Below are 15,763 nucleotides of genomic sequence, written 5' to 3'. Positions count from 1 at the left end.
CTGCTTTCCTTACCTGATAACGGGCTTGCTGCAGGCAAGCTCGTTAGCCAAAAAGCCCAAAATTGATGCCTTCTGGGCAGGCGTGTGGGCTTGGAAAGCCTTTGTTTTCAGACTGAGAGCCAAAGGGGCCAGTTCTGTATTGGCACAATGGGCTGACATGTACATCTGTAGTACTTCAGATACATTATCTCTGTTGATGCCGACGTTGGTAAGGTGGTCACCAAGCATGGTTTTTGTCTGATAGGGATGGGAATAAGTAGTGAGGTCAATCAACACAATAAGATGTACCTCTGCATTTATTTTCACCAAAAAATCATACATAAACATAATATAAACTAGCTCACCTTTTGCCCAGGTGGCAAACCTGGATCGCAGACTGTGAGAGACAGCAGCTTCACCAGCAAATCTTGGACATGTCCCATGCTGTCTCCCACATTGAGCAAGCCCTCTTGTAGCATACCCAATGTGGGCACATCTGCATTCAAATCAAGCCCCAAAACCTTCCCAAAACCTCGCAGGAACTGCATTAACATCAAGCAGTCTGAAACAGCGTGGCCAGGGAGGATGAGTCCAGGAATACGGGAGAAATCCGGTAGAGGCTGGATAAAAAAAGTATGCAAAAGCAGGATAATTGTTTTTTGAGGTGGGTATGATTGTAAACACCTTTGAGCTGTATACAAATAGTATAAGTAAATTTATGTTCTATATACTGCAGTACTGGCCCTTGACCACTTGGTGGCACACATTTCCAAACACTGAAGTGCTAAACACATCTTAAAATAAATTACTTTTTAACTTTTAAATGTGATGTATCTATTTTTTATAAAGTACCTTGTGATCAGATAGACACATATCTTCATTTGGCTTCTTCAGTTCTCTTGCTATCTCCAGTTCTAGTCTCCGTTGCTCCAGTTTACGCTCTTTGTTCAGGCGCTTCTCGTCCCTTTTCTCCTGCCGCAAGCGCTCACGCTCCTAGAGAGCCCACAATTCAAGGGACTGTTAGAGACATGCACGTGTGTGTTGGGAAACAGACAAAAAGGTTTACTTGAATTTGCTGAGCACTATTAGAATTCAGCCTAATGCTACTGTGCATTCAAAGGAAAAGTGCTCGAGGGCCAGAATCTTTTGACTTGGTAAGTGTGTAGAAAAAAATGAATGGATAGAAACATTGCAGAGAAAGGAGAAAAAGCAGGAATTCATCCAGGGAATAATGACTTAGTCTCTTTTTATGAAGTGCGCTGCATGTGTATTTCTGCATTTATTTATGTTGACTACCTCTGCTTTCTTGCGTGCCTCTACGGCCTTCATCAGCATTATATGTTGCCTTCTCCTCTCCCTCTCCTAAAGTATCGAAAAAAGAAGCACATTAAAAGAAGCACACACTGGGCTTACAGGATTAAAGGGAAACTAAATTTAGTATGTAATAATTTCAAAATTTGATGCGGCTAATTTAAGAGGCACCATACTTGAGCAAACACAGGACAATGCTTCACATGTATACACTTTCACATGTATGGTGGAAGCATACGTGAAGAGTACAGTAGTACGATGGCAATCAAAAAAGCAACACAGAGATGCAATACAAAGTAGATGTGATGACAGGCTCAAAAAAGAGAAGCAGCTGGAATCGGTGACGGCGCCTCTAAACTAAAGCTGACGCAACAAAAGCAACAAAATTCTGGTTGCCAGTCTTGATTTTTCACAATCCAAATATAAAATTGTCATTCACTGCTACTGTTTTTGTTGAACATAGAAATCTCATAACATTTGGCAAGGGGATGACGAATGTGAAGGGATAGTAAAATCAACCAGAGCAGTTCCACCTCAGTGGTTTTGGCAGCTTAAGCATTAACACAGTATGTGACTGCTGCCGAGAATGAGGATATCTGTGTTGTTCTTTGGTGCATGATACAAGACCGACTGCAAAAGGGCACAGGAATCACTGGTGACTGACTATCATTTCATTTGATCTCTTTAGGTTTCCTGCACCACCATATCAGGCTTTCTGTTCTCTCTGTTATCCGCCAGAAAGACACAATTGAGACTATCGGGGCTTGCCAAGGCCATTTCTAACACACTGTGACTAAAATGTGTTGGTTTTAAGGCTGGTTGTTTGGCATTCTGCAATTTTTTTTAATGTCCTCATTGGTTTGATTTAAAAGAACAAGGTTTTTCTAAGCTTTCAAAGTAATCAAAAACAATCAAGGTGTGGAGGGACATGTTGATAATAAATCACATTAATAAATCAAAAGTAATACAACTGGCTGTGACCACTATAAACGCTTGTCTATATTCTCCCTTCACTGTGCTAACAAAGACAAACTGGGTTGAGAGTAATCCTCTCAGGCCACTGTAGTAAAAATAAAACAGACCTGAAAAGCAGACCTGTGGATTCAGCTGTGACTAAATGAGTGAGAAGGACTAGAAGCAAGACCGTCAGGCCAAAATAAAATGCTACACAGAAACAAATTTGTCAGCATGGTGGAACTGTTAGTGTTGTTCTACATTTTCTGTGATCTATTTTTAAACCTTGTTGTTAGACTAGAAAAATGCACTTCTTTAAAATATCTACACCATGAAGACAAAATGATTCTCAGTAGCTGTTTTCATTCTTTGTGCAGAGTATAGGAACAGTGAATGACAGAGAGGCTGGGATGGGGACAGGTTAAAGTCCAGCACTCTGTGGACTGCAGAACAGATGCACGGACAAACAGGCACAAGCTCAATGTCCGGGCCAAAATTATCAAGCACTCATGGGTAACACAGGCTATTCCAATACAACAGTTAGACAATGTATGTGATGGATGGAAACTCCTCGAGTGCACTTTCAGACAGTGAGTGTGGATTGTCTAGCAGTCTTTGCAATGCATTCTGAGTAGAAGGGAGAATGGGGGAGGGGGACAGAAGCTGCCTGGCCACCATGGCAGGGTCAGCTGTCCCTCAGGACGAGCAGATGGAGGCAGCATACTGACTCTTTTTTTCTCTTTTGTTGGTTTTGCTGGAAAGCCATGCAGAAGAATGTAGTATGACAGCAGCCAGTGCTACACTTAATGCATTGCTATGACAACCATAACACAACCAGTTACACGATGCAGGTGTTAGATGTACAAAAATAAACATACCCATACCATATCTAGTCTATGCCTCTCCAACTCCTGGCAGAGAGAGTTGGCAAAATATTAAGGAACAGAAATAATATCCAAAACCAATAAGCACTGGTTTTAATAAGAGAAAATAGTCAAGAATTTAAATAAAAAGCTATTTGGTAATTAATTACATTTGAAATATTTCACACATAGATGCACAAATACACTCATACGAACACACCAGCACATTTATATACTAGTGAAGTCTGAAAAATGCTTTTAGCTGTACTAACACATTCAAGTGACAGAAAAAGTTGGTGGGAATGCCTACCTGGTGTTTGAGAATCTCTGCCTGCTGCCTACGCAATTCCTTCTCCTGGTAGGGAAGAAAGAGAAGGGACAATACAGGAGATCAGTACATTTCTATCGTGTCAATATTACATATGAAATCCCTGCAGACAGGTTGAATTTCACGCTGTTTCAAAAAGCCACTCCATTGTGACTACTTTTACTACACTGTAACTTAAAACGACATGAATTCATAATTGACATTGTTGTATTTCTACACCTGTTTCATTTAAAACACACACAGACCTTAATGCGTTTCTCAGCTTCCAGTATTTTGGCATTGGCCGCCTCTTGCTTCTTTTTCAATTTGGCCTGTAAATAAACAATCATGTCAAGACTCACACAGACAGACATGTATCAATCAGCTGTGGATGAGGTCTGCATCGCACTTTAACTGATTATGTGCAGTTTCCCTGCTTGAGCAAAGATTTTCTGCTTAAGCTGAATGCCAGTGAAATTTGTAAAACACAGCAAATGAATAATGTATCTCTTTAACACCTAATTGTGAATATGTAGAAGCCTCCTGTTAAGAGGGGCTTGTCAACCGTGTCAACTTAAAATTGATTTAGTCCCACTAAAACACTTTGAAGCCTCTGCTCTGTGAGTGTGCGTGCCTGCACAAAAATGTTAGTGAGTATATGTGTTTTATGTGTCATTGCATGTGTGTTTGTGTGCGTTGAAAGCAGAGCCTTTTTTTCTTCGACCCACTTATGCTAAACTACAACCGTTGTCTGATGTTAAAAAAAAAGTCTTTTCTGTCCAATTTAAATAAGGTCTGGAGAGGCAGCAACAGCCATTTTAATATTCAACACCCGTCAACCAAGACCAATTTAGCATTAGTTCCATGTGGAATTATGCCTAAGAAGACGCAACTTCCTCCAATGCATGCTGCTGTTCAGTAATGAGCTTTAGGAAGATTAAAACACTATAGACTGTGGGGCTGAATCTATCCAGGAATGTTCTGCTTAATCAGAGGTGCTGTTGGATCAGATTTGGTACCTCTAAAATCTGCTGCGCCCTGAGTTCCTTTTCCAACCGAATTTGCTGAATGCGCTTGATCTTTTCCTGTATATTAATAAAGAGAATAAAAATAATCAAAATAAATTCAAAAACTAATTTAGACATCAGAAACCAGCCAGAGATTTTAAAAAAAATCCCTTTACAACCACATTAGTTGTTGTGGAAGGCCACAATACATTGGTATAAAAGTAATAATGTAATGAAAAATCAAGGTCCAGAGGTTTAAAAGAAAATTCAGCATTTTTTGCAGTGAGCATAGGGACATTTGACACGTAGATAAAGGAGTAAGAGATACGTCAGCATATACAGTAGCTCATGTTGAAGTAGACCCACCTGCTGCTTCAGAATCTTAATTTGTTCTTTCTGTTTCCTTCTCTCTTCAGCTGCCATGATAGCTGCAAAAACCAATTAAATTGCTTGTTAGTCAACAGAACTGCAGTAGCACCACCACCAGCATATGTGTCAGGAATGCAGCTTTGACAAGACTGTTTACACAAGAAATTGATGACTAGAGACCAAGGACAGCTATGACAAATCAGAAAAACACTTCTGTTACAGCATTAACCACCATGAAGGCAATGACTGGAATTTGAGAAGGGAATGCAGTACTTCACTCAGATATGAAGATAGATAGTTCACAATTCTGATCAAATATGTGCTGAGGATCTTAGTATCCATAATGGACATCAGGTAGCGTCTCCGACTTGAACTAAACGCTACGAATGTAATGTGATGTCGTGGAAGAACTATTGATTACACACATTAACATATCGTGTCAGGATTTGGTCTTTCATTTAAGTAGTAAACAATATTAGTGTTTTTATTCCACTGCTCATCTTTTATTCTCGGAGTAATAAAAAAGAAACATGTTTCAAACCAAAGGCTCAGCAGACTTAAGATTAAAGCAGAAAGAAGATTAAAGCTTCTGCTTTAAAGAACATAAATATGTACATGGACACATTTTGGTGGCCCAGCGCACCCAGAGGCCCTTGTCCATAAAGCTCAGTGTGGTTTGAATTGGACAACTGTCCAGAAAAAGTACAAAACATCATACATTTTATGTTCATCTTAAAATAGGTATACCTTGTTGCTTTCGAGCCTCTTTGGCTGCACGTGCCATTGCCTGCTTTTCCAGTTTCCTCATCAGCTTCATCTGGGCAGCCTGCCGGGCTATTTCTGCACAGAGGCAATTGTCAAGGAGCAATTTAAGCACAATATCTAAATGGTAGTGCCTTTTGATTTACTGTGTTTGACTGGGATAATTCACTTAAGTTTGTGCAATTTGGGACACCGATTTCTCCATGTGAGCTACTATTTTATAATGCGTAAAACTCTCCAATAGCATTTTGAAAAGGGTTACACAAACTACTTCTGTAAAGCTGAACCACTTCAACAGAATGGTATTAAGCCATACAAAATTGTGACATCAGAAAAACACAATAACAAAGCTCGATTACTTAAGAGTTGTGATTCATGGAGGTTTCGACAACAAAAAAACACAGAAGGTAGTTTGACCCCACCATCAAGTGTAATGGACAAAGCAATTCAAAACCATATCAAAACCATTTAAACTGCAACCTTTTCATTGGCAACACCACAACTTATCAAAAACTGATCCCTGATCATATTTGAGCACCGACCTTGAGCCTCTAGTTTGCGCAGAAGTTTGACTTCACTTGGGGTTGGACCCTCAGGTACCAGTGGATTGCCCACATTCGGTGGTCGACCTTTTCTCCGTCGACTACCTTTGGCGTTGTCGCCCATTAACTGCCGCTCAGAATTAGGGGGACGACCCCTACGGCCTTCCATAGCTAAAATACGAGGAATGACTTCTTCTTCCTTCAATAAGCTCCACTGCAAACCCTACAAAAGAAACACAAAAAAATGACAGGTCGGGAAGGCGAGCAAACAATGGAGACCATATTGACTTACATCATATGATGTGACAAAGGAACAGTTTAATCAATAGCTTTGTGGTTGATGTTCTGTTTCAAATGATGTATCACTAAGCTAAACAATGCATTAAATAGGATTAAACTGATCTGTCATTCATCATCTGGAATATCTCTTTCCTCTCAGTGATTGTGGTTTTAAGCTTAAACTTATCTCTACTCTGCTTCCCTTCAGATCTACCAAAAATCATTGTTATTTATCACTATGTATCATAGACATATGACTTGGCATATACTGTATCACTGGCCACCTGTGGAAGTAATGTTATTATTACATGTTTTTTCATGCACAGTGAAATGTCTATGAACTAGGACTAGTAAGATTTTGGCTTGAATCCCTTCAATGCCCTGTCAGTGACTGCTGCATGAAGCTTTGCTTGCCACTAGATGAAAAGATGAATGGGGATCAGGGTGAGAGAGAGAGATGAAAGGCAGTCACCTGGGGTCCTTCTCTGGCTTCATAGAAGTCACCAACCCTTATCTTTGCACTGAAGCTAAAATTATCACGAGTGATGCCACTTATTCCATTTCTGGATAGATACTACAGAAGAGAAAATAATAATGCCGTTGGTTTAGGAAGAAAAATGCGAAATTAGCGACATTAAAAAGCAACTGGGAGTGACTATATTGAAGAGAGTGAAGCTACAGTGAGCATCTGTGCATTGTCTAATCATAAAAGCCAGGGGATATAAAAAGAGCAGAAGCTCTTGGAGGAGAAAACGGTTCTAACCTTGGGGTGCACACTTCAAGCCCTTAACTATTTAACTGTGGTAGTACAAAGCTTTCAAGTCTCTGGCAGTGACTGAATAGTACACATTATTTGACCGCACTACAATGACAATAGCTAGTGGAGCGTCTGATGAATTGAAAAAGATTTGAAACTAAAATGTGGGCCAAAACTGTGCACCCCAACACTAACAAAGTCTGGATGGGAGAGAAAGTGAGAAAAGTAGTGAATCTAGGAATATCATCTCTGATCACTAGGGTGGGGTGGGGTGATTGCAGCAGGAGTGACACAATAATAAACAAATCTGACACATAAGCAGTGGTTTGAGCAGTGTGAATGAGCAGTGTTACAGTAAAAAACTAGGAAAAAAAAGCACTCGGAGAATACAGACCTCTGCCAAGCAGCAAATTTATCCACATACAGTGACACGCCAATTGTACTGTACTATAGGCAGCAGTAATAAAGGTTTAATAAAAGTTGCTTTATGACCACTATTTTTAATATGACAAATTTAGTTTTGATCTTTGAAAGAACAGATATCAAAATCCCTTAGAAATACGGAACATCACCTAAATTTAATGAGCTCTTCCTTGGCCCATTATCATCATTTACTGAAAATTTTAAATCTGTTGCTAACTTTTTGAATTATTTTGTAGTCAAATTCCAGCTGTCACATAACCTTGGCGGAGGTAATTAAGTAACAATAATGAATTTTGAATGACGTTACTCAAAATAAGCCAACTGTAGTCCTGGATGAAATTTCCACTGCTCATTTGTAAGCATCAAAGCATTTGCTTCTGCATCATGCATGTATACTAAACTGCAGCACTGCAAGGCTGTGGTACCTTCATTACATCTGGGTACTGCCTTAGTTTCTTGCCACAAGGGGCATAGTAAGCCACCTCGCCCTGCGGCCGCCCTGCCACCGTTTTGATTCTTGTTTCTCTCCGCCACCTGGGATTTAAAAAATATAGAAAAGATGTAAGTGTTGCTCAGAGATTGTACATATATTCCATGTTACACAAATTACAAAAAAGAAACTTCCTATACATACCCCAACTCCAGAGGCATCATTAACTCCTTTTCATCCATGACTCTTTTCCTCTTCCCTAAGCCTGTGAAGAAAGAGTTCATCAATCATACCACACACGGTATGACATGACACTTCTTGTGTCTTCTTCAGCAGCATTCATGACCCCTGGATTTAGCCATTTACTGTATGTGAACTCAAATTCATAATCACCCCCTGGTTCAGGAAATGAAATACACACGTTGCTTAAAACAGCTGTTTCTGAAAAATGGCTAGTATGCAGGGCGTGGTTAGCAAGATGAGCAAAATAACATTACCTTTTATATTTCATCAGTGGAAAAAGCATGATAGGAAAAACCGGAATGTCTGTTTCGAAGACTCTTGGCAAGCTCCATGTCTGTTTTATCTTACATGAGTTTTTTTTTCTATGTTGAAATAGGGTGGAAATGAATCTCACTGCTTTGCCAAACAAGTTGTCAGAGCATGTACCTACAAGACCTGAGAGCACGGGTAAGGCTATGTAAACCAACTTCCACATACTGTACCTTTCTCCATAACTTAACAGTAAAGACTTTAGATAAGCTTGTGCATATTTTGAGCCTTTAATGGTAGACTCTTCCAAAACATATCACAAATAAATTAAGTCAAATTATTAAAACCTAATTTCTTACATCACATCATGACTTTGAGACACATTACCTAATGGGGAGGCTAGGCTGTAAGAGGATGAGCCTGGAGAGCTTTGATAGACCAAGGCACTGGAGCTGGACACAATGGTGGGACTTTTGATGACCTGTAGATTTAGTGGAGAGCAGCTGGTAGAGGTGTGATTGGCTGAGGTGTTCAGTAGTTCTGGACCTTTGGTTAGCCGGTGGGGAGTCATCTCCTTTTTAGATGATCCAGACGGCAGCAGCTTTAACTCCTTCACTTTCTTCCCCGAAATGTCACTGTCTGAGTTGCTGTCAGACTCTAAGTTCCAGAAATTAAAGTGAATAGTGAGAATATTGTTCTAATAAAGGAAACATTACAATTAAACCAGACAAAGAGGCAAATAAAGGAATAATCACTCTATCTAAATTTGTACTGTATATTTCAAACACTGCTGACCTTCAGCATTCATTTCTAAAGCTAAAAATGTTATCTGATAATAATGTTTCATAAACAGATCATTATTTCATTGTTAGGGCTGCAATGGTGAAAACAGAGCCAAATTAAAAAATTAAGTGTTTAGTTTATCTGCAGCCCTTAGTGGGCTGTGCCCGAGATTTCAAAACATTAAGGCCTACATTTCTGTTTATTTTTAAGAGAGGTTGTACTGAAAAACTGGAAGGAAAACCTCTTTAGTATTAGGTTATTTTTTAATAAAAATGTTAACAATTGCTCCCGGCAAATTAGATTTCTACAAGGCTAATTACAATTGCCAAACCAGTCTTTATCTCCTTATGTGTAGTTTAATTCAATTTTAAAAACTTATTAGAGTTGACATTTCGGCACTGACTTTGAAACAACAAAACCCAGCAGCCTTACTATTTTTTGTATAATTATTCAGAGAATATTACGTTTTGTGCAACAGTCATGCTACAGCCATTAAGTTCTATTATATTTGCCTTCATTACACAATATATGATACTGTGAAGATTCTCAGAAAACAGCAGACATCAATTGATAAAGTACAAAGTACAGCACAGTGCAGGACAATTCTAGAATTCAGGAATTAATTCCTAATTTAGGAATTTTAAAGCATGGATTTAATAATTTGATTTTTTTATTTAATTTTTATTTTCTTGATACCATGTACTAACCTGAGAGACTATCATCAGTGTCTTCTTCATCTTCCTCCTCTTCCTCCAGGTCATCGTCATCATCGTCGTCGTCGTCATCTACTGAGTCGTCAGATTCCTTGTTAGCAGGGAGACCAGCTGTGGGGTTACAAGTCCCAGGAATCCCCACTCCAGGAATTCCAACTCCAGGGATACTGACTCCAGGAATCCCAACTCCAGACTCTCCTCCACGAAACAAATTGACTGGAGACTGTACCAAGTGGTTCTGAGCAAAGCCCTTCCATGAAGCTAAAGGGTCTGTTTGTCCCAACCCCACTGTCTGTCCCTTACTCTTGGGGGTCTTGTTCTTTCTGGATCCATGACCTGTGGCTTGGGGTGAGGTAGTGGGGGGCTGTGACAGAGTCCCAGCCTGGGTCGTTGCTTGGGTCCTGCTGGCCCCTGTGCTTAAATTGACAGGCATTGACCCAGCATCAGAGTCGCACTGAGGTGACTTGCCTTGCGAGGCCAAGTCTTTGCGAGGTTTGGTGATGAGGGCCAAAGGTGCATCCTGAGTGGTGCTTTGGATGACTCCATTAGGGTGGTGAGGTTCAGGGAGCCCCAGGAGGGCACTCGAAAGGAAGAGGTTGGAGTGATTGTTCTGGGGAGGCGTAGGCTGAGCGGGTGGCAATGGCGATGAAGACAATGATGTCCTCTTGGGAGACTTGTTTGGCCCCTGCTGCTGCTTCTTCAGCTCAGATGGGAACGTCTGCCCTTGGGACATGAGAATCTGGAAAGCAAGAAGGAGGAGAGAGAAAGAGTAGGAGTGGCAGGGAGTAAAAGTAGGGGAGGGAGAAAGAGAATGGGAGGCACAAAGAAAAATTAGAGAAGAAAGGGGACAAAGTACAGTTGCTCCAGCTGTCAGTTCTAATCAGTGTTGATTGTTTGAGCAGGTGACAAAACTACAATGCTGAAAAGTGGTACAGTCAACTGTGTCTAAGCTTCTTCCTGAGAAACTGAAAGAGCATTAATGCAATAACCAGAGGCATTGTATTCTGCCAAATGCACAAAAAGAGACACTACAGATCAGTCTGCAAATGTAATTACTTTGTCTGCAGATTTGAACATCTCCGTCACCATTAGTATAATACAACCTGTTTGTCTCTTTTAACATTGATTGCAAGTTTGGTTCGAGCTGTTTTATGCAAAGGCTGGCTAGACTTGACATTGTAGATTAAACTGGGTGCAATATGAAGTGAAAATAATCAATTTCACAGATCATGAAATACAGTAACGGAGCTTAAACCACAGGGGGAATTTAGATGGTAGTAAACTTCCCTTTAATGGTAAAATAGAAAAGGGGAAATGATTTTTGTCCGTTTTTTACAGAATACGCTAATCAATGTATTTTTCCAATTGATTCTTTTTATATTTTATAATATTACTTCCAAAATGAGCAATATCAGAAGAATTATATCCAGTTAAACAAAATGTACGTTCTTTCTGATGCCAACAACAAATCTTGCCTTAAATAACTAAATGGCTTTATGACTGATAAAGACGACCCCTATATAAGGCAAATTCTGTATTTTTGGCATTCGGTGCAATAATGGATGTTTCAAAAATAACATCGTTGTGATAAATTACCTGTTTGAGCCTGAACTCATTGATCTGTGCAAGTGAGGCTTCTAACTGTTTCCTCTTGTTGGGTTTTCCAGGGCCAGCAGTAGTATGTTGAGATGGCTTCACCGAGGGCTTTTGGGAACTTGTCACTGATGAGGTCAAACCAAATGGGTTTGGGGAGGTAGATGGTGGGAGAGTTGAGCGAGGTGGGGAGGGGACAGAGAGAGGCTTAGGGGAAGAGCAAAGAGAGAGGGGTAGGTGCTGCGGAGAAGATGATGGCAGTAGTTTGGGCAGTTTGGGGGACGCAGTGCTGGAGAGTGCCTTTGGAGATGTTGTAAGGGCTATGGGGGAGGAAGTAGGTGAAAGCTCCCTACGTGTTTGTGTAAGGAGTGCAAGTGGTTTTGAGTTAGCAGCCAGGCCAGTGGACTGGATCACACTGAAGTGTTGAGGTGGACCCTCTGTCCTGGACCTGTACTGGGTCATTGGTGATGACTGGGACAGTGCAGGAGGAGAGGCAGCGCAAGGTATGGGCACAAGAGTGGGTGGGTTTGAGGGAATCTTCTTCTCCCGGGCATCTCCATAATGTGATCTTTCAATCTTTGAAGTTCTATTGCCTTGTAACAAAACCTGACGATCATATATAATAACCTAAATGAGCAAGGATTTATTTCAAATCGACACCATGTTTCTTTCATTATTTCCTATTCCTTCTTACCTTTGATTTCTTTTTTGCCCGCTTCTCAGAGTCTGACAATTCAGTCTGTTTGTCTTCGTCCTCGTCATCCTCATCCTCATCATCTTCATCATCCTCTGCCAGGTCTTCCAGATCACTGCTAAGGGACCCATCACTTGAGCTGTCTGAGGATGTGCCAGATTCACTGTGGCTTGCCCCAGAGGTGTCTGTCGGCTTCTTTTGTGACTTCTGATGTGAGAGAAAGACAAATTATGGATACATTTTTGTTTATAATTGTTTATAATTTTTAATTTGTCCATATTGTGTAACTAAGGAAGAATTCAAGTCAGAGAACTGGCCTTCTCTTTAGTTTTTTGGATTGGCTTTTCCATCGCCTCCACAGGACTGGTTTCAGTAGGGATGTGATGACTGTTAGAGGAGTCTGGACTTTTAGCAGGTTTGGTCGATGCCTGAACTGGAGCAGAACTGGCAGGAAAACTCCCTGATAGTGTGGTGGGAGGGAAGGCCCCACTTCCATTCACTGCACCATTCACTCCTAATAAAAAACACAAAACAGACTGATTGGCTCTTATCCCACTGTCCTCAAGTCAGACTTTACTACATTAGCGTACAAAATGTATTATGTTTCATTCTGCAGTTAGTTCATAAAAGGCATAAAAGGCTGGTATCCTATCAAACAAGCTACATCAGCAAGGTAAAAGGTCAGTATGTGCAGGTAACAAAAAACAAGTTTAACTCTTACCTTTAGGTGGGGCATGGCTATTTTTGCCCGGCATCCTGATTTGAACAGGGCTGGCGCTGTGGTTCGGCTGAATATGAGGGAAGAACGGAGGAAAGCCAATGAAGGAGGGAAGAAAGGCAGCAGCACCTCGTCCATGGGCTTCAGCAGCCCGCCACCACTCTGTGCAAGATAGAGGAGAAGAGAAGATGCAGGATTAAAGATGAAACCAAGTGCTGGCAAAGCAACCGTATCTCCATCTTACCAGAAAGGGCTCCAAGCTGAGGATGGGCAGCCAAAGCAGCTGACATGCCCAGGGACCCTAGGCCTCCAAACTCAGGCCTGCTTGCTCCAGCAGAGTAGATGGCTCCGAAGGCTGGGTGGTTGACAAGAGGGAAGGCACTTGACAATGTGGAGCCAATGAAGGGCTGCTCTCCTGCGGCTCCAAACAGACGGCCTGGAAACAGACACATAGTTCATGTTTTCAGTTTTCAAATCCTTGATTTATTTGGCCTTTCATATATTACAGCATAGTCATTTAATGGCCACATATCACAGGATTTTACAAAATGCAGTTCAGACAAGTGGTGACTTTTCTTTTCACTCTATTGTCTAACTGGATTTCTAAGTGTTTGTTTTTCCACTAAAACACTTTTTCCTGTGTTTGGTATATGCCTAGAATGAAAAGTAGTTGTTGTGCCTTCAACACAACTCTTAATGGTTGTAGGTTTATCCATAATTTAATATTCCTAATTAATATTAATCTTAAACAGCTTTGAAGATGTTTTCTATAAACCTGATGACACAAAAAATAACCTGTTACTTAAAGAATTACCTTAATCTTCAGTTCTGAAAGTGTAGCTGCTACCTAACTTTAAAAGCCAACTTTACTGTTTATAACCAAGTTCACTGATTTTAGTGTACCATAATGTTTATTTCTGTACAATGAAACATGCCTTTGTTTTCAGTGTCAGAACATTCTGGACCGTGACAAAGACATTCTCAGTGAGGAAAGTGTGTTTGTAAAAAGGCATAAAAAGCTAACCTCCTTCAATCCTTTTGGCATTCAATTTCAGCACAGAAGAATACTTCATCAACATCATCATCATCTAGCATTTTCCTGAGCACAATCATTTCTGGCAAGGGCGACTGCCACAAATTACCTCCTCCCAGAGTCAGATGCAATTTGGTGTGAGCATATTTCATGCAAATTCAATTTCTATTCCAGAAAAGGAGAGCAGGCCTGTCTGATGCCTCTGCATAAGCCAGGTAATACATGGGCAAAAAAGTGATGACGGAAGAAAAGGAAAATGTTGTACATAGTGCAGATGAAAATGTCAAACCACTATACACCTGCAACATCCACCCAAGTGTAAGACCGACACAGGGGCTCAGTTTGTCTACGGGAATACAGTTTAAAATCTAATTATATATAGGTATAATAAAGTCAGTTATAGTGTGAGTGGCCCATATTGCTGATCAAACAGTAAGACTGTGAATGAACATCATTCTACACATGCCTCTTGATTAGTTTTGCAAGGTGAAAATGAAAGGGTTTTAGTCGTGTCTCCTCAGTTCCCTCAGTGAGTATCCATTTTTCTGTTGTTCCAAGGCCTCTTTTTACCATGAAACAGGAAAATATGCCTATTGAATGTCATTAGAATATGCTGAATATGTAAAGGCTGCCTTGCCCGCGTCAGCTAGAGGATACAAAGATAAACGACTGCAACGCAACCCCCAGAATGGCCAGCAACAGCATTCACTGCTGCCTTGGGTGTCCACCTCTCCCTCACATAAGTATTTCCTTTCTCGGCAAAGCAAAATGCCTTCTTAATATTAATACTGGCTTCCTGAAGGCAAATAATTAAATCTAAAAACATAAAGTGAGGAGGAAGCACAGGAAACACATATACCTCGGATTACCTTCTTTCTGTTCCTCTCTCTGCATGTGTCTCTCACTCTCCTACTCCTGCGCCTTCTTTCACATTCTGTTTCAATCCCTCCTCTACTCTGACAAACTGCACCGCCTGCTTTTTTCATGTTTGGATGCTGCCGAAGAGGGATTAATTTGTTGTTTGTTGCAGTCAATCAAATTTCCACAGACAGATTTAAGTTAATTGCATCCGTGAGTTGATCCCAGAAGAAGACAGTGCTACAAGCGGTGATCAGCTTTTATTCTCCAAGTGATATCCTCATCAATGACATGCACACACACAGTGTGTGTCCTATTTTATATTTCATTTCAAGTGATTTTGGCACATCTACAAAATATATTTAACTCCTGCTGAGTTTGTGATGCCAGTATATCTCTGCCAAATGTAATTGATGTTAAATGATTACCTTTATGCTTCCTTTATGCTCCGATACCTGAATATATGCATTGCTCTCATGCATAAATGAATGTAAAATATAAATAAATATGAAATAAATGAGGCTGACCAAAGAACAAACAGGCCAGTGTTGCCTAGAACATGCAGTACATCAGCCCTGCCTCTTAGTATTTCATCTAAGAGGCAGGGCTTGGTCCAAAATTGCTTATCTTGAAAATCTGAACACACGTAAAGGCACGGAGGGATAAGACGGATGTATAATACATAAGGAGAAGATGCTCTTAACAGTTTCTTCTTTAGGGCAACACTGATAAAATGGAAAATAAAACAAGAGACTTTATTTTGCTCTTCTTTTTGTAACTGAGAAAAGACAACAAACTGCGAAAGCAGGATGTGCTCTTCACTGTTTCATAAAAGCTTGGATTGTGCCTTTGTGTGTGTATGTGCATGTGTGAGAGAGAAAACCTTTAAACAAAAC

At 40.5% G+C, this 15,763-nt stretch overlaps 1 protein-coding gene across 14 annotated transcripts in view; it reads right to left on the bottom strand.

Annotated features, from left to right (window-relative positions):
- The window catches only part of baz2ba (bromodomain adjacent to zinc finger domain, 2Ba), a 53,615-nt gene that overhangs the window by 7,611 nt on the left and 30,241 nt on the right, over positions 1–15,763 (bottom strand). For 3 of the 14 annotated variants that reach the window (XM_057014320.1, XM_057014362.1, XM_057014330.1), the window contains exons 4-24: positions 13,221–13,412; positions 12,980–13,138; positions 12,576–12,772; positions 12,259–12,465; positions 11,568–12,170; positions 9,966–10,710; positions 8,863–9,132; positions 8,188–8,248; positions 7,979–8,087; positions 6,846–6,947; positions 6,095–6,317; positions 5,538–5,630; positions 4,788–4,849; positions 4,434–4,499; positions 3,681–3,746; positions 3,418–3,462; positions 3,123–3,155; positions 1,276–1,341; positions 832–972; positions 345–599; positions 14–237 (exon numbers count right to left, since the gene is read on the bottom strand). In XM_057014320.1, coding sequence (XP_056870300.1) covers positions 14–237; positions 345–599; positions 832–972; positions 1,276–1,341; positions 3,123–3,155; positions 3,418–3,462; positions 3,681–3,746; positions 4,434–4,499; positions 4,788–4,849; positions 5,538–5,630; positions 6,095–6,317; positions 6,846–6,947; positions 7,979–8,087; positions 8,188–8,248; positions 8,863–9,132; positions 9,966–10,710; positions 11,568–12,170; positions 12,259–12,465; positions 12,576–12,772; positions 12,980–13,138; positions 13,221–13,412 — 3,919 coding nt within the window. Of the gene's footprint in view, positions 1–13; positions 238–344; positions 600–831; positions 973–1,275; positions 1,342–3,122; positions 3,156–3,417; positions 3,463–3,680; positions 3,747–4,433; positions 4,500–4,787; positions 4,850–5,537; positions 5,631–6,094; positions 6,318–6,845; positions 6,948–7,978; positions 8,088–8,187; positions 8,249–8,862; positions 9,133–9,965; positions 10,711–11,567; positions 12,171–12,258; positions 12,466–12,571; positions 12,773–12,979; positions 13,139–13,220; positions 13,413–15,763 lie in introns of those variants that run through there. The other 11 variants (XM_057014336.1, XM_057014433.1, XM_057014343.1 and 8 more) reach the window with 7 other exon arrangements.

This window comes from Takifugu flavidus, chromosome 2 (genome assembly GCF_003711565.1).
Source record: "Takifugu flavidus isolate HTHZ2018 chromosome 2, ASM371156v2, whole genome shotgun sequence".
NCBI classification, from domain to species: domain Eukaryota; kingdom Metazoa; phylum Chordata; class Actinopteri; order Tetraodontiformes; family Tetraodontidae; genus Takifugu; species Takifugu flavidus.
This window is presented reverse-complemented; position numbering and strand designations above follow the sequence as displayed.